This window comes from Aythya fuligula, chromosome 12, assembly GCF_009819795.1.
Source record: "Aythya fuligula isolate bAytFul2 chromosome 12, bAytFul2.pri, whole genome shotgun sequence".
In the NCBI taxonomy this organism is placed as follows: domain Eukaryota; kingdom Metazoa; phylum Chordata; class Aves; order Anseriformes; family Anatidae; genus Aythya; species Aythya fuligula.
In genome coordinates this window covers 2,621,449-2,640,286 of record NC_045570.1, presented here as the reverse complement: position 1 = coordinate 2,640,286, position 18,838 = coordinate 2,621,449, and the positions used below count along the sequence as shown (strand labels likewise).

The window sequence follows — 18,838 nt, the reverse complement described above, 5'->3', positions numbered from 1 at the left end:
AATCAAAGTATTCAGATTCTCATAGGTCTTGAATTAATTATATGAATTCTGGTATTGTCCATCCCTGCCCCCCCCACCCCCCATCATTTACTGCATTTTTTCCAGTTGAACAAAGCCATCCAGTCACAAAGAACATGAAGGTTCATTTACCCAGTTAAAATTCTATGGTTTTAGAATTTAGAGGTGGGAAAAAAACACCGCGGAAGTTCCTGTTTTCTCTATCTGACAACAAGCTTTTCAAGCAGTCCACCCACAAATATTTTTAAAGCCTATACCTCCTGAGTGGGGAAGGCAATAGTTTCACAAACCTTATTTTCTCATATGTGGGATTCATCCACACATTGGAGAGAAGAATTCCTTGAACTGACACCTACAGAATTTCCTTGAACAATTTCTGCAGGAGAGACGAAGTTTTCACCCCCGTAAATAAAGGCTGCCAAGATATCAGTGGAAGGTGATGTAATTTGCAACTTACTGTAGGCAGCTATGACCTGTATCAGCACGGACTCCCTCTCAAAGGTCTGCAAGGAAAAACTGCATAAATATAAATAACATGATGAGAGCACCCCTGTGAGATTTAGGAAAAATCTAGCAGAAACCACATATTCTGTTTCTTTCTCTCTTCAGTTCTGCTGATATCAAAGAAGAGGGTCAAAGGTACTTAATAAGAATGTTAGAAGGATCATACTGCTCCCAAGCCCCTTCTCCAAGGATAAAGAAATCTGATCTAACAAAGCTTCTGTGAATGATCCAGCATGGTGCATGATCACAGTAAAGTGCAACATCTCAGCCACAGATCGTATTTTCCTGCATCCAGAAAAAGAGAGCTTTGATCTTAAATGAGAATCTTAGCTACCAGTGCAATGTACCTACTGCTATTAATTTTATTAACTACCATTGCTGTATTTAATTTATTTACCTATCATAAGCATTTTTTATTCCAACAAACTATTGTAAATAGCTTAAGGGCGATATGCTTTAGTATAGTCTGGAATCAGGGTCAAAGTAGTAAATGCTGACAAATAGTGTGGATTACATTTGCATAGGAATGGAAAAGACACAGGACATAAAATAAAGCTGTTCTATTGGCAGCCACTGTAACTATATGACTTAGAAAAAAGCATCAACAAATCTAAACTCATGTGGGTAAAAAAAAATTTACTCCCTCTCTTCCCTTCCTGAGGATTACTGTACTGATCTTACATTCAGAAATTGTGATCTCATCAGGATATACCACACCACTAAATTGACCAAAAGATTTTCCTAGCTAGATATTAACAAGTGGCATCTATGATAAGAGGGTTCTCAACCAAAACAAATTACTTTCTTCTCTTATAGGCTGTGTATTATGTCAATGTTTTACCTTTGCAAAATCAAATTTGCATGCTTCCAGGAGACATTTATTTGATCTCTTTATTTTCCCTCAAGGTGGGCAAAATATTGGATTGAATCGCATTCCTCCTACCCAGTGCGATAATTGGGTGCGGACTAGTAATGGAGGACACTTTGCTTCACCAAACTACCCTAACATGTACCCACCAAATCAAGAGTGCATCTACATCTTAGAAGGTACCAGCTATATTTCTCTCTTGTTGTATTGTAACCTTACTGTTAAATTGATTATGTTGAACTGTTAAAACTGTCGTTTTAACATATCATCAAGTATCGTATAGTCATATTGGTAATATAATCAATTCTTTAGTTACTTGGTTGAGTGAGAAGTTAAATGTACTCTTTTGGGTAACAACAGCACGTGAATATAAAAGGCAAACATGTAGGAATCATCAATATGGAATAAGGCATAACCTCACAGCCAGACAAAGCAGCATCAGATCTTCTGTAATCTATGAAAGCACAGAACTATTAAGATAAAAAATGTGGCTTATCTTAATATAATGTAGAATATTGCTGATAATAAATTGGAAAAGATGGCTGAAGAGCTATCTTTAGCATTTATCAGATCACACTATATTAGTCTAAATCTATCTCAGGGACAGCAGATCTTTATGCTGCCCTTTATTAATAAAAAACCCACACCTGTCTGTCACAGTAGCACTGTACTAAAAATGGACACTTGTCCATTTTTGCACTACTGAAGTTATGCAATGGGGATAAAAAAATAAACATTAACTAGAAAAAAATACAATCTGATGGGAATATCTTGGATAAAGGCTGCAAGACTTGGGACACACTAATTATTTTTCCTCTTCCTAGATTGCATCCAAAACCCACTGAAGTCAGCTAAAAACACTAGTTTGCTTCATCATTAGATTCATATCAATTAATTGGTGTTTTTCAAGTAACAAGTTTCAGCGAGTTTTTATTTGTCCTGATTAATATGGACCCTCATTTTTGTTTCCATGCATGCACATTGGAAGTTTTGTATCTTCCCTGCCACTGAATGCATGGAGAGCAGATATCCTGCCCAGCTTTAGAGTTCAGACACACTAGATCCAGTGCTGGATCTTCCTTGTACAAGGCAGTTTCCATGGGGCACAGAAACAGCTTCCATGCCTCTGTTCTCACTGTCATTACACAGGAACATTGTGGGAACCTGAGCGAGAAAAAAGTCCTCCACTAAGAGATGGTCCTTCCTGCAGACCACTGCCAATATGTGCAAACCAACAGCCAGAAATATTTTTAACTCATGTATAATTAAGGTGTAAATGTCTAAACAGTGTTAAAGATGTATAAATAAATCCTTTTTGCATCCAGAAGTAGACAGCGTATGATTCATTAATGCTGTTGTTCCAGATACCAAGTAGTATCTGAAAGTTCATATAGCACAATAGATGACACTAGCAAGAAGCACTAAGACTATACACACAATATAAAGGCATGGTTCCAAACTACAGATGTGAAAGCGTGCTCTGATCAGCGATCTGATCCAAATCCTGGTTCAGACTTACCAACATCTGCAGTCATTCATATATTGATAATATATATTAAGCAATTACACTTCTCTGAGAATTCTACTAGAAGACATCTCCTGCTAAAGGATCTCCAAATTTGGGCTTAATGTTTAGTAAATATATCAGCGAGTAGTAGTTCTTGATATCTTTTTCTTTTCCATTGTTTTCTGTATCCCTTAAGTTTTTTCCTTTTTTTTTAATGTACTTTGTTCCCAGTACAACGCTAATTTATATTTTAATATTAAACCTTGCTTGAATACCTTCGCATATGTGTTGATATGTGTTACACATGATATTTTAAATTTATGTCCTTGCTGAATTTTCAATTTTAAAGGTCAAAGAAAAAAAAAATCCATGTCATTCCATGAAAAAGTATCTCCCACAGAATCAGTTTTAGAATTTTCATTAGAGTATATCTAAGTTTTTGTGGCATACTACTAGGCGTATTTTGAGAAGTGTCTAGTCTCTTTATCTTGCTGTTTTGGAGGTCTCTCTCCATTTCATGTCTTCATGTGTGTTTTATATAGATCTCCATTTAATCTTTTGCTCAATTTTTTATGTCTAGCTGCTCCACGACAAAGAATTGAGTTGACCTTTGATGAACCTTATTACATAGAACCCTCATTTGAATGTCGGTTTGACCATCTGGAGGTTCGAGATGGACCTTTTGGCTTCTCCCCTCTCATTGATCGTTACTGTGGTCTGAAAAGCCCTGCATTAATTAGATCAACAGGGAGATTCATGTGGATCAAGTTTACTTCTGATGAGGAGCTGGAAGGAAAGGGATTTCAAGCAAAATACTCATTTATACCAGGTAAAGATGCCTAAAATTAATGACCACATTAATGACCATTTGCTCCCATGGAACTCTGTGGATGTGTTTATTCTGTCAGTCTAGAGCTGTATTTCTTCGTAAGTGCATATGAAGGCAAAGTAACAATGCAATAGTTAGAGGTGTCTGTCGTGCTAATCCTGATGGATACCTGAATAAAATCACTTTGGGAAATTGACCAAAGGGAATTACAGGTCTGTACTTTCCTAGTGAAGAAGTCAATTGATCTTGTTTGTACTGAAGGCTTTAGCAACTTCCCTCTTTGGTATTCTAATTTGTACCAGCTCCACCAGGGTAGTAATGGAAAGAGCTTTTATGTAGACTAGCAGTTTGGCATTTTCAACGGCCTATCTTCTAAGGTATATCAGACAAGATGACACAAAATATCTGAGGTCAATCTATAATAGCACTTCCAGCCAGATGCAAAACATTTTAAATTTTCGTTTCTGAAAAATCAGAGAAAATATCTATACAGCCCAAATATCAACTATTGATATAACTAGATACCCTCAAACAATGGACTCAGACAACAGCATTGTTCTTTGCTCAAAGAACTGTAGTTTGCAGGGTATGAAGGAGAGGATAATGCGCTTACAGTGCCTTTAGACAGACAGAAACTACACCTGCTCTGTTGGGCCACTTAAAACTGGCAAGCATTCTTTTTACAAGTGAATTTGAACTGATATCCTTGTGTAATGCTCTATTGCTGTACTTCATAGATACAATACGTGGGTAGCTAACAGCATTTTATTATCCTTTGGGACAAAACACAATGTACAAAAGCTAGCTCTACTGCTACTATAAATGCATAGACATGCATAATTTTTTTATGTCATCTTTACCCAACTGATCTTTAACCCTACAACACATGAAAATACTATACACAATTCTATATTACTATTTATAGAACTGTACACCTTGCTAGGGATTTAGACTTGGAAACTCTCCACATTAACGTAGTAACCAGTCCACTGAGAGTGATCTGCTAAAATATTTCCATAGGGACAGTACTTATGCATCTTGCTAAGTCCGTTTCCAAAGCATCATTAACATCACTTTCAAAACTAACTTAGCCTAGTTCCAGGCTGAAGTGCTTTCTTTGCGTAGACTAACGTCTCATGCACATGCACACACTACGATGTACGTGATTTGCTTGGTGACTTTCTACGCCACACCTGTGACGTAGAAAGTCTCCATGCATCTTGTGAGTTTCTGTGTGATTTGTGAGGAAACACATATCGCTGATATGTGAACCTTGGACAGCCCAGCCCATTTTAGACCCATTTTTAGCCAAGTCCTAGTCCCAGTAAAGTCAAGTACCATTGTTTAACCATTATGAAAAAGTGTATTCTTAACTCACTAGTAATTTACATACAGTATGTTACCATAGTTTACTACACAGACACGTACAATACATTCACTGTGCATTTAGAAGGAGGAACAATAGAAGGACGAACAATAGAGGAGCAATCAACGCTAAATTCTGCCCTAATAAACGATACCTAGAACTGTGATACTTGGCCTAATATAAGCAGTATGGGTACCCAAGGAAAAAGTATCTTTAGTATTGAGCTGTCTTTTTTTATGTTCATTATTAATAGCAATTAGCAATTTCAAAACATCGATATATTATAATCTACTCCAGTTCAAATTGTTCCCAGACATACAGACAACAATCTGATTAAAATGATGCACACAGAAAGATCCCTGTACTCTTGTGAAGCTCCAGTGATTTCAGTGAAAACTGGCGTAGTTAAAGTTAAGAATGTATCATAAGGACAAAATACCTAATTATAATTTTTGGTGTTAGACTGGAAATCCGAACTGTTAGCATAGAATTACAACATCAATCTTCGTGAAGTAATGTATTATCTAAAAAAAGTTTGTCTCTGTAGCCTTCAATTGATTCAACAAACTTTCTGGCAATTTTTATTTATCTTCAGATTATAATAAGCCTTGAAGTGATTGTTAAGAATTGATAGCCCCCGTGACTCATGGCTTCTTTCTATTACAGATCCTGACTTCACTTACCTAGGAGGCATTTTAAATCCCATTCCAGGTCTAGTATTACAGTACCAATTTCTTTATATATGAAATTTTAAATTAATATCATATTGCATTTGACAGCAAGGTATATGTTCTCCCTAGACTGCCAATTTGAGCTCTCAGGAGCTGACGGAATAGTACGTTCCAGTCAAGTAGAACAAGAAGAAAAAACAAAACCAGGACAAGCAGTTGACTGCATATGGACAATTAAGGCTACTCCAAATGCTAAGGTGAGTTTCATTCATATCATTCAGCATGTAATGGGTTTCCAAGTAATTAGTAACAGGTAATAGTGATTAGCATAATTTCACACTTTCATTGAAATGAATTGTGTATCAGTAGCTTAGGAAATTCAGACATAATATTGTTTCTGAAATGCAACATATACAGCAAGTCCATCATGTTATCTTCCTATTATTTGAAACTTTAAATACAAAATAACCCTGAAAACTGTTAAAGCAACATTTTCCAAGGACATTTGATTTGGCCCATGGTTTTATTGGAAAACTGCAGGTAAAAATGCTGGCTAACAGCTTTGATAAACTACAGTAAATCTTGCTGCTATGATTTAAAATTTTGCTGCCAATAGTTCTGCTGGAGGATTTGGTTCTGTTCAAAGTCAGCAGAACGTGTACCTGGCTCCTCCCCAGTCTAATTCACAGTCCAGCACCTTCACTAAAACCCCATCTATCTCATCAGCAGTCTGAGCTAAAATGAAAGGTTTTACCTGGAAATGCCTGAGGAGCTATCACTTTTTCTCTTCTGACTTTGCTATAGGATCATACCCTCTGAAAGCGCCACAGTAAAATCTGGTTGGACTTTTCTGAGTCCCAAAAGGCGCATGGTAGCTGCTTGAGTCAAAAATCAGCAATAGATATATAGGTACCTGATATTTGTGATTGTGTCTGCAGCATTACTTACGAATACTACTTATGAAGACTACTTATGAAAAAACACACTATCTTATAATCATTAAAAACAACTTAAGCTTTATTGTTGTGCAGAGAGAAGGATTCCAAAATACAATAACCTGAGCCTGTTTTCAAAAATAGAGAAGCTACATAACATTTCAGAACCATACACTTGCTAATTACTTACAAATTGCACTGAATATGTAATTTTTCTCTGTATAACATACACATCTGTTATTTGCTTCTGTGTGTGTATTAAAGCATATATTACTACTTGCCTGTACCACATGTACATAAAATTTTAAAAATATGTATTTTTAATAGCAGGACTTGCCAAGCTGACAGTCATTCTTATCCACTGCTAAGAGTTAATTAAGTAGCCCTATTCACCAACTTCCAAATCAGTACTGAAACAGCAACCTAAAAGACAGAAATAAGAGGACAAGACAAGAAACTAAAACTCCACTAATATATTTGAGCCTTTGAGGAAGTGAGTCAACCCCCAAGAGCCCTGTACTAGTCTGAGTAATAGTAGCAGTTTTCCAGAAACAATAATAAAACCATTTTCTCTCTACATTTCCACTTGAGTGCACCAGGTCTCATGCTTAAGTATTTTAATAAATTATTGAATGTTGCCAGAAGGCACAGTTGTAGTTGGGTCAGTCCTGAGATTAGATCATCATCCTAAATTATTGAGTTAAAACATTACAGAAAAATAACTCTTCGTATTCTAAGAGTGGTTTCTCAAGCTTCAATTTTGGCAGAATTATGGTGATAAAACCCATTAGATCTGATATGGTTCCATCTCTTGAAAAAACTAAGCATAGACATTTTTAATTTCCTCAATTTGATTTTGCATTAAAAATATATTTTTAAACTAACAATTACAGCAATGAAAGGGCTTACAAAATCTGCATAATATAAATTTAATAAATCACTCCAGATTTCAGAAAATTACTAGAATTATCAGTATAATCTAAGAGCAAAGACCTTTTATATTTACTTGCCTGGCACACTAACTAGAAGGAGCTTTTGCAGAGCTGAGCCCTTTCAATGGAATTATTCCTTTGTTTTCATATGCAGATAGCTCTACTAAAAATGTGCCAATTTATTTTTAGTTTCCATTGTAATTTCACAGCACATACATAAAGCCAATCATTAAATGAAAATACCAGCACATGCAGCTCAAACCCCCCAAGTTTGTGAGATAAAACATCAATAGAAGATGGGTTCTCAGTGTAGCTGAGAACTTCCACTTGTGAATCTAAGACAGTGGGAAAAAAAAAAAAAAAGAAAAAGAAAAAAAGACTATTTACAGAAAATCACTTTGCAGATCACAATGCTGAACATGCATGGAATCACATGTGTGTTCAGGAAACATACTTAGGTACCAAAAAAATAGCATTTTCACAGAATAGTGAGATGAAGCATGAGATAGTGCACAGGCTGCACCTTATCATAGAATGTGCAAGGGGAGAAAATGCTGGCAGCCTGCTTCTGGAAAACAGCAGAAAGAAAGGAGAAGCCAGGCTGGACAAGTGTAACCAATTTTTTATGTTCTCTCTTACTGTGTTTTAAATAGAGTCTGTTAACTGTAGGTGGGGGGCATGTGTTGTTTTGTTTTTTTTTTCTCACTCAAGAGTAATGCTTTTGTTTTAGTGAGTTCTTTACAATTCAGTTTTCACGCTAGTTAAGTTTAAAAGCAAGAGATGGTAAAAGGGCAGAAAAGCAGGTAATATAGCAATAGTATGGTATTCATCCACACCGTCACAATCTAAACAAGAGTTTGAGATTCCTGTCAGTAGGCAGATGCATGAAAAATTGTGCTGTTGAAAAGGTCTTTAGTATTCGTGGTGTCAGCCAGACAGGCCATTGTAAATGCACGGTCAAGACTCGGGCTTATCTGAGGAACGCACTGAGGACCTGATGGTTTAGAACCTCTTCTCCCTCAGCCTCCACATGGATAGATTTCTTCTCTGTCAAAATTATGGACTGCTTGGGAATTTTAAGGATGGCTTTAATTTACAGGTGGCTTAATTATGTATCTCTTCAACTTTCACTAGAATTTTGAGAATTCCAATATAGACCTACAAGGGATTAAAAAGCCCGATGATCTTTCTATGCAACTCTAACTTAATTGCAAGCTTTCTCAAGCTTCCTGCCCTAGCAAGATAAATTATTTGCTCACTCTTCAAGTACCATGTTGGTCTTCCAATTTCTTTGCTGCGTATGATCTACCACTTATGTTGCTTTTTCTTTGGTTAGATTTTTATTTTCGGAGGAGTTAAGATTGGCTTAATTTTATTAACTCTTCCTAGATAGCCAGTTTACTTATCTCCTGCTTCCATTTTTATTCAAATTACCCATGGTTTTCATGGTTTATGTCTTTCATAACACAGCTATGTATAAGTAATTAGCTTCCATTCTGAAGCAACAAATTTTAATTTCCTTATTTTGCTTCAGAGCTTTGCTCACAAGATTTCTTCCCTTATATTTTAGCCCGATTTTTATGAATTAGAAAGGCAAGAGAGCAGTCAAAAGACCATTAACTGTTCTTTCAGTACATTTATGTGTTCCTTGCATCTGTTCTAGGGTAACAGACTGTACGCTTAGCAGAGCTGCTTAGACCTTTATTCAGCTCATGTGTTGATTTTTATTTATTTTTTCCCCAGGGGGAGCAGAAATACATCAGAGTAAATTATTAAGTAAAGATTGTCTGGGGAGGGGGAATGAAATGGAGACACTTATTACAAATTCCAGGTAATATCCCACATTGACCTTTAATGAGAGGAAATGCAAGTTTAAAAGCATTGTGAATCCGGAGTTACACAAATGTATATGGGGACAAAACATCTTATTCAAGTCTAAAAATCAAAAACTGTCTTCTTTGTATTACTTTTCCTGGAGATACTAATTTCTCTTTTCCAACAGATTTATTTACGATTTCTGGACTATCAAATGGAGCATTCCAATGAATGCAAAAGAAATTTTGTTGCTGTCTATGATGGAAGTAGTTCTATTGAAAACCTGAAGGCAAAGTTTTGCAGCACTGTAGCAAATGATGTCATGCTGCAGACTGGGACCGGTGTGGTACGAATGTGGGCAGACGAAGGCAGTAGGCTAAGCAGGTTCCGAATGCTGTTCACTTCATTTGTGGATCGTAAGTACATTTTAAAGTGCCTATTCTGGTATCACGGCACTTCAGGTACTTTAGGAAAAGCCATTAGCTATGTCTTGTGCAGCAGGAACTTATACTGTTTCCTTCACATACAAGTAGGTAAGTTAAATACTTGCTTTATTACAGTTATGAGCATGGTTCCTGAAGAACGGCTTTCCTCCTTTCTTAAATGGTTTATTTTTCCTTTGAATTCAAGAATAATACAGCCTTAGGGAAGGTCCTTCTCAATGATTTCTACAAACGTGCACAGACTTACTTAGAAGACAGCAGTGAGACTTCCGTAAATATAGTCATTATTCTCATTGGAAATTAAGATGCTTCTTGAAAGCATCCTGTCTGTGAGATTTTCTTCTAAGCACTTTCTCTCTGAACTTAATTGAATTTGGTTGCCTCACATATTTACAAACAACAACATAGCCCACATTGCAGGATGTGCAAACTGCAAAGAAGTGTCATCTTCAGCACAGAAGCAAACTGAGTTTCGAACTGCACGGCAGGCCTGAGATATACGCAGAGAACTGAATAAAACATGTCACCACTTCAGGAGAGCAGACCTATGCTTGTGCTAAAGGTTTTCAGAAAGCTCTGCTTGAAGAATTAGTAGTACACATTTGCTGCCAAAGACGTAACTGTTTTTGACAGAAGTAACATGTCTGTAGACAGTTCTGAAACGGATCCTGGTCACCATCTTGCAAAAAAATACAAGTTACAGGTAACAGGTAGTTTGATGTTCAGCTCCATTGAACAGGAAAGTTTAACGCAGAATGAAAGATAGTTTCTGCACAACAGCCTTTCTGAAGTAACAGCGATTGATGGTAACTGTCTTATTGCCTGCTTTGTGTACATGGTAGTAAGAACCAGTAGAAAGAACATTTCACAAACTAGTCTATTGTTTAACCTAGAGTAGGCATTTAATAAACTTTATTGTGAATTTAAGTATGTTTTAAGCATAACCTGCTTATCAAATTTGTAACAGCTTTTCCAGTACTTTTTACTTCAATACAATTATTAATATTAGTGATGAAAGCTGGAATTAATTGCACTATCTCAAAAAATGCTATGAACTTTTCCAGGGGAAATTATCCCTATGTATTTTAAATACTATGGAGCAGGGGAGGAATGAAGTGCAAGAGGCTGAAACAGTAACCACTTCTTGAGCTGAATAATTTTCCAAAGTTAGAATTCTAAAGGAATTCAGAAGTCCTTGCCAGAAGAAAGTCTGCAAAGGCATGCAGTTATTTATCTTCTAACTTGAGATACTGTTTTTCTTGGGTAGGGTAATTCAAAAATACGTGCCAGAAAACTAAGTGTTTCCTGTATTTTTAAATAGTCTAGTGATAATCAAGTTTCCAAACTGAAAATAGTGAATCTGGGTTTATCTTCTCTTCAAATCTCTAACCTATTTTTCTCTTCTACCTTATTAATGATTTGTAATTATAAGAAGGCAACCATGAAAACAATCAATATTTCTGAAAAGATTTACGTAAATGCGCTAATTGTGCATGACAGTCACCTAACACATACCTAGTGCTGCTTGCAAATTTGACTAAGTAATTCAGCTAACAACATTAAAAATCAATATATTTGATTTCTGGCTTGATTCAGTACATGAATAATGCTATATATAAAGAACACTGTGAACACTGCGCAAGTTTTAGGTAGCTGTTATGAGAGGAGTCCAGCTATGTCCTTGAAGTCCTGGACTGGAACCAATCAATCACTGTGACTGGTAGTCAGACTTTGTACTCCCCATATAACAAACAAAGGAAAATGAAGTCAATTTGTCCCATTTCCATGGACCTGTGAGCAAAAGCCATCCCTAAAAAACATTAAAGAAACTACACAGGAATGTAAAATAGAGAATGTGCTGGGGGATGGAGAGGCAGCAGCAGAATGCATCATCCAAAAAGATACAAATTGAAAAAATATGGGAATAAGAAAAGGAATGTGTCTTGCATCACAATTCTTCCTCTATGCCTCCAAAAGAACTACAACTCCATACAGATTGGTACTAAAATACTAACAAATACACATGGATTCCTGACAGATGCTCTGGACACCAATTTCATAGACCTTCCTTTGTCTCAGATATTTTAATAGATGTTGTAGACTATTACATACACAGCCTTTTAAAGTTATTGTATATAAAGGATAAATAAGATCAGTATTGAACTCTGGGGAACACCTCTACTGACTGCCTCCAGCTGGACTTCATGCCTCTGATCACATTCCTTTATGCCTCTCAGTTGAGTCAGTTTTCAGTCCACCTTGCTGTTCTCCTACTTAGTCTGTAATTCATCAGTTTCTCTACAAGATTGTTATGGGATACAGTTTTGGAAACCTCACTGAATTCAAGATATACAACAACCACCACTCTCCCCATATCTACCAAGCGAGTTTATTCCATCCCAGAATGCAAGCGGATGGCTCAAGAATGACTTCCTTATTGTAACGCTACCGTCTCATTCATAACTGGTATAACTGGCATGAGCTATAACTTTCTAAGCATTGATAATACTTTAAAGCATGTCCTTCATTTTCTGAATCTACTTTCCAAACAATTAAATTCTCAGTTCAATTCAGTAATTATTACATGTGTCTTCCTTGCTATGACATTTTAAAATACTAAAGTTATGCAGATAAATTCTTCCAGAATACCTTCTAAATAAGTTCTGTAGTATGTTAGAGGAAGAAGTACTACAGTGCTTGTACTACAGTTAAAGCAAGCTTCCTATATAGGTCTTCTTGCCAGATTGTCAGGGGTTAAAATTAACATGAAGGTAATACAAAAGCTTAAAATGAATGAGTGGAGATTATGAAAATTAAGTGCAGTAAGAAATGGGAAGACACATAATTGGGTCAGGAAATACAATTTCAAAATTAAAGGCTTGAAATTTCTTTTCTTCTTTAGGCATGACTCCCAGTTTTGTCACTGAGTCTGAAGCCTAACAGAAGGGATAAGTGAGAAACATGCGGTATTCAGGACTTGTCACCCTCCTCTACTTGTACCCTTTGGGTTTCGCTGTCGGTTTCAGAGAATCCAGACTACTCAAGAATAAATTCTTTCTATGAAACCAAGTAATAGAATGTCTATCACATCTATGCTATTTAATATATAATTGATTACACTAATAACAGACACTTCTGTGATAAAAATAACACATTACTGAGACAGAAAAAATTAAAAATAAAAATCTTGTCTAGTGCCCTGAAGTCATAGAGAATTTCCCAAGTATATTATTTAAAATATATATATTCTTTTTCAGGATGTTCTATAAGGATTTTTCTAACATCAAGGAGCTATAACAAACATTGATGCAAAAAATCTTTAGAGCAGCTTTCTAGTTAAAGTATTTCTTCAAATTTCCAACTATATATAGACAGATAGATAAAAAGATGGACTTTACTCTCGTAATCCTTGCATTAGTTCTGATAGGAGGATCTAAGAGCTTTGATTCACAAACAGGAATGACTTAGATGCCTCCAGTTACTGAAATCTCTTGCAGTTACTGAAACAGTCCTCTGCAAGCTGAAATCTGATTTGTCTTAAGATATTAATGGGCTCCAAAATGCAGATGTTCAGGAGCTGTTTCACAACCATTTACACAGCACGTACACAGCAGACTGAATAAACTTATAATTGATGGTGAACATGTGATTTAAGTGTTAAACTTTTAAAAATAAGTATTAAAGCCTTCTTCCATTATTTGTGTTGTGTGGCCATCTTTCTGCTACCCGTTTTGAGCAAGAAAGTTTTGTTTGTAGCATTGATAAATACACAGGAAACCAACCAACCAACCATGGAGTAAATAATCTGATAATTACTGATGTGCAGAAGAATTGTTTCAGTTTGAAACTGTAAAGAGAAAAGAACAAATATGCATGTTAAAGGTAACAGGAATTTACTATCTTTTTTTTTTTTTTCTTTTGTCATGCAATGTATGACTTACTGAAAATTCCTAACATTTTCTTCCTCTTCTCTACTGCAGCTCCCTGCTCAGGCAACACTTACTTCTGCCATAGCAACATGTGCATCAATAATTCTTTAGTCTGCAATGGCATTCAAAACTGTGCATACCCTTGGGATGAAAATCACTGCAGAGGTGAATATAGTGCGAAGTATAGCCTTTATAACCCAGCCTGGTCAGTTTGCCTTCCAAGAAAGTCCTGAAATGTCCTTTCCTGGAAATATGCTGAAGACAGCTATTCTAATCTCAGAATGGTGTTCCAAATTTTTTATTTAAACTCAGGAGGCATGTAAGCTTACTGAGGATTGATCTAACTGCTTTACAAGTAAATCTCTTCCTCTTTAGCATAAGCTTTTCATTTTAAAAGAATAATAGCTTAATAGGAAAAAAAGTGTAGTATTTGCCAGGTTCCATCATATCCATTTTGAGTTTTAAATGAAGCAAGTTGTAGGGTCAAGTAATGCCTTTTATTAGGAAAAAAATTGAAACAGCTGGAAAAAGACAGTTCTTCAAGCATAGTCTTTTTCCAGTCTAAAGTAGAAGCAGCAGTCTCCAGAGATAAATGCAAATTTAAAATATTTGTTTTTGTTTTACGTTCTTAATCATTGAGACCATCTCAGAGTACATGCACCTGCTGCATGTGGTGTAAGAAGTGGTGGGAGGAAGGAGGGATTGGTAGGATGTGAAGAAGTCATCACTTATGGAAAATAGAGACATGTAAAACACTGCTTCTAGAACCCCAGGCAGAGAAGTATTGTTTAAACTGTCACAACTACAACAAGTCATTTCAATATCAGGCTTTGTACAGAAAGTTCTCATGATTTGAAGAAATTACTATTCTACTCAAGCACAGATATATTTATCTGTGTTTCAACAGTAAGCGAATTTTCAGAGTTGAAACAAAAACAGTTTAAGGTCTATTTTTTTCTTGCTAAAGAAGCAGAACAAGAGCTTGTGCTCATGTGACAAATTGAATGGCATAAGTAGGTCTGAAAAAAAAAAAAACTGAAAGATTAAAATATGTACTCAGTTTCAAAGAGAAAGTCTTAACTGTAGGAAGGGTCAAAACCTTCTCTAGCAAAAACCTTGAAATAAAATAGTGTTTTGTTATTATTATTATTTACCAAAAGACTAAAGTTTGATTTCTGTACTCAAAAGCTATTTTGCAATTGTATTTTGGACAAGCATTGTAAAAAAATCACACTGCTCTAATACACTCTAACGGAAGGTGCATGTGTTACATATTCTGCAAGTTTTCCAGCTAAAAAGCATGATCCATAACAGTTAAGTTTTCAGTGGATAAGTAAGTTTCCTCTAAATAATCCTTACTCTTAATAATATTAAAAATATTCTATGTTCCCTACTAAGTGCTGGATCTATTTCCCATCTCTAAGTGCTTTTCTAGAAGCTCACATAGAAGTACACCACTAATGTACTACAGTATTTCAGAAACAAAATTTTATGAAAACTATATCATTAGATTAGAAACAGTCTTTCCCAATCTTTGTACATCTGATGATGAATAATCTACCATGTTTTATGTTGGATACAATTTAAATGCTGCTTCAGTAGTTGCACAGCACATAATTAACAGATAGTTGAAGATTGGATCCATCTTGTCAGCTAAGGCAGACTTAAGGAGACTGATGAAACCAAAAGAACAATTTTAGCTTTGAAAAGAAGGCTTCTCAGTTGTGCTCGGTTCCCAGAGGCACCTAGAGTTCTCATTTAGTCCATGTCAGTGACTGCCTAAACCTGATTATGCTGCAGCCTACCTTACACCTAAGGCCAGTGGGGCATACAAATAAATAGCTAAAAAAATAAATAAATAAAACCAGTCACATGCAATTTCTTTTAAGAGACTGGGGAAGGCATCACCTTTTGATTAAGACCTTGATGAAAAAAAGTTTTCCAAGAATTAAGAAACCTAGATACAGACGAGAGAACTACTATAGTATTGAAATTTGTATCTCCCACAGAAGTATGCTAACAAGAGCCAAACTGGGTAGGACAAGGGGAGATTTGCTCATTCATATTAAAGCAATAAATGCAACTCAGAATAAATAGGCTAAGCTCTGAAGCAAAACAGTATTTCAGACATGAGGTATTAGTCAATTCCTCAGGACTCTGTTCAGTATATAGGTTGTTTGCATATGGTGGTGTGCAACTCCCTCTATGCACTGTGTGTGGAGTACCTAAGTGTATAACAGACATACCCAGATGCCAGAACCCTGACAGCTGAAAATATGCAACATTTAGGCAACATTTTTTTCTACAGTTTTAAATGCTTTTTCCCCTCGCTAGCAAATGTTGCAGAGTCTATCACTGGAGAAATCTTGCAATCCTCTAAGTGAAGTATTTTTACAGAACAGAAACCTAACTGGAAAATTGGAATCTCCAAAAAAAAGAATTTTAAGTATGGAAAACCATCTTGTACTGATGCTGCCATCTTGTGCGTTTCCATACGAAGTACTACCCAAAAGTGCCATATTGTTTAGGTTGGTTGAGGTTTTTTGCTCCCCCTTTCTCCACACTCTTTCCCTGAGTTTATTACCATCACTAAAGAAGACGGGTAACTAGACTTGCTGAATAAATGCACAGATCTAATATGACAAATCATACAGGTCTAGTCTCTAGTACCATGAATTCATTTCATTAACAGCACAGCACTTACGTGGCAATCACACTGCAGCTTGCTTTATTCTAATATACAGTCCAAAATATGAAAATATGAAAATATGAAGAGCTCTCATAATCCCCATTTTTTCTTTGCAGAAAGGAAAAAAGCCGGATTGTTTGAACAAATCACCAGAACACATGGAACAATCATTGGTATCACGTCAGGGATAGTTTTAGTTCTTCTTATCATTTCAATTCTCGTACAAGTAAAGCAACCTCGCAAAAAAGTTATGGCTTGCAAGACTGCTTTCAATAAAACTGGTTTCCAGGAAGTATTTGATCCTCCACATTATGAACTGTTTTCACTGAGGGACAAAGAGATTTCTGCAGATTTGGCAGATTTATCAGAAGAACTTGAAAACTATCAGAAAATGAGGCGCTCTTCAACAGCTTCCAGGTGCATTCATGACCACCACTGTGGCTCTCAAGCCTCCAATATAAAACAAAGCAGGACAAACCTCAGCTCCATGGAACTTCCCTTCCGCAATGATTTTGCACAACCTCAGCCAATGAAAACATTTAATAGCACATTCAAGAAAAGTAGTTACACTTTCAAACAAGCGCATGACTGCCCCGAGCAAGTCATAGAAGACAGGGTGATGGAGGAAATTCCATGTGAAATCTATGTTAGAGGAAGAGAAGATACAGCACAAGGTTCATTATCTATTGACTTTTAATTTCCTAGTTAAGGTGGTATCAGTGTGAGGACGCTTGTGTATAAGGACAGTGTATATATTAAAAGTGTATTATATGCAGCGTGTGATGCACACACTTTTAGCTAATTATACTTCATTTGGAAAAAAAAAAAAAAAGAAAGAAATCTTCATAACTAATTTCTGCTGAAGAACAGTGGACTTCCTCGCATCCTCCCAAGCTACCTGCCCGGTGGAGCAACAAGCCAGACCTTGCATGGAAATTGGAAGTTAAGGATGTTGGGGGAAAGACAGCAACAACCACCACTGTCATTGATCAGCAAGAACAGTGACTGCTACCCTTCTCTTCACATCATTTTCTCTTATTTAGATGTCTGCTTTTCAAGACAGTTTTAATACCTCAGTTACATAAATAAAAGTAGTTAAGTGCACCATGTATATGTCAACATAGGTGTCTTATTGTATTTGTCAAATTGAAAGAGTTAGTGTTAAGTGCCAGTTAAGACTCAAGAGTTACATTACAGCCATCTGTTTCATCTTGCCTGCCATTTATATTGCCTTTAATTATCAGTTCCTCACTCTACGCTTTGTGAGAAATAAGTGTAAGGGGTTACTGCCTTTTTAAAAGATATTGAGGTTTATTAATTTTAGTACTTTTGGGAACGTGATCCTCGTAGCTTGTGGTTAAACACAAGCGCTCATGTTATTCTAGATGCAGGCTTCAAACTGTTTGCATTCAAGAAGGTTTAGGATTCTAAGATTCTGCCATGTATTATAGATCCATGTGGCTCCACTGATTTCATCACTCTGTAGTTAGAAAATAATTCTGTTCCTGTGTTTCCCAAGTATTTACATGAATAGACTGTACTGTACATCTCTCTCAAAATAGCCTTTTAGTCCTTATGCAGCCAATCTTCCCTACTGAAATCAGTGATGATACTTTTAGCTCGTGTCCTACTTGCCTGAAAAGGATTGCTCTGACATGTGTGATCACCAGGGAAACAAGGAGAAATCAAACAACTCTTATTAACCTTTATGGAACCTTTCTTGTGCCCCCTGTTGCCACTTGAAAAATTGCACATTTCATACCTTTTTTAATGGTGGTTTGGACCTAATTTTAACATTTTTACAATATAGAACAGTTTTTTCAAATACAAAATTCTCATTGTGTTTTTTAGACTTTTTATATAGTTTGATACTGTACAGACTATTTATTAAATCAATATCTAGCACCTGTACAACAGGCTTGTTTCACTGTCCATTTTAGCAGCTCCGAATAACATGCAGTTGCTGCCATGTATACCGCAATTTGCCAAGCATACTTAATAAGACTTCTGCATTAGCCTACGTTTTATTCCCTGGTTTCACAGAATCACAGAATTGTCTAGGTTGGAAGAGACCTCAAGATCATCGTTTGTTTGGATTTATTCTGATATTTTTTTCACAAGAAACCTTTTACTAAATGTGACCTACCAGCTCGCACTAGTTATAGCCTTTATTTGGAAATGTATATAAAACCATATTTACAGTGAGATGTTTGTTGGGCTGACTACAGTACAAAAATTAGTATATGACCTCAGCAACTGAAACCTCTTCTCTTAAAAACAAATGAACAACAGTTATAACAAACTGAATTTTCATTAAATGGAAAAAAAAATA

General features: G+C 36.0%; 1 protein-coding gene across 3 annotated transcripts in view; it reads left to right on the top strand.

Moving 5' to 3' along the window:
* Nucleotides 1–17,625, top strand: part of NETO2 (neuropilin and tolloid like 2) — a 29,170-nt gene extending 11,545 nt beyond the window's left edge. The window contains exons 3-9 of one of the 3 annotated variants that reach the window (XM_032195405.1): nucleotides 1,429–1,569; nucleotides 3,478–3,726; nucleotides 5,759–5,803; nucleotides 5,893–6,020; nucleotides 9,633–9,861; nucleotides 13,869–13,982; nucleotides 16,623–17,625. In XM_032195405.1, coding sequence (XP_032051296.1) covers nucleotides 1,429–1,569; nucleotides 3,478–3,726; nucleotides 5,759–5,803; nucleotides 5,893–6,020; nucleotides 9,633–9,861; nucleotides 13,869–13,982; nucleotides 16,623–17,203 — 1,487 coding nt within the window. In that variant the 3' untranslated portion in view covers nucleotides 17,204–17,625. Of the gene's footprint in view, nucleotides 1–1,428; nucleotides 1,570–3,477; nucleotides 3,727–5,758; nucleotides 5,804–5,892; nucleotides 6,021–9,632; nucleotides 9,862–12,790; nucleotides 13,792–13,868; nucleotides 13,983–16,622 lie in introns of those variants that run through there. The other 2 variants (XM_032195406.1, XM_032195407.1) reach the window with 2 other exon arrangements.
* The last annotated feature ends 1,213 nt before the right edge of the window (nucleotides 17,626–18,838 follow it).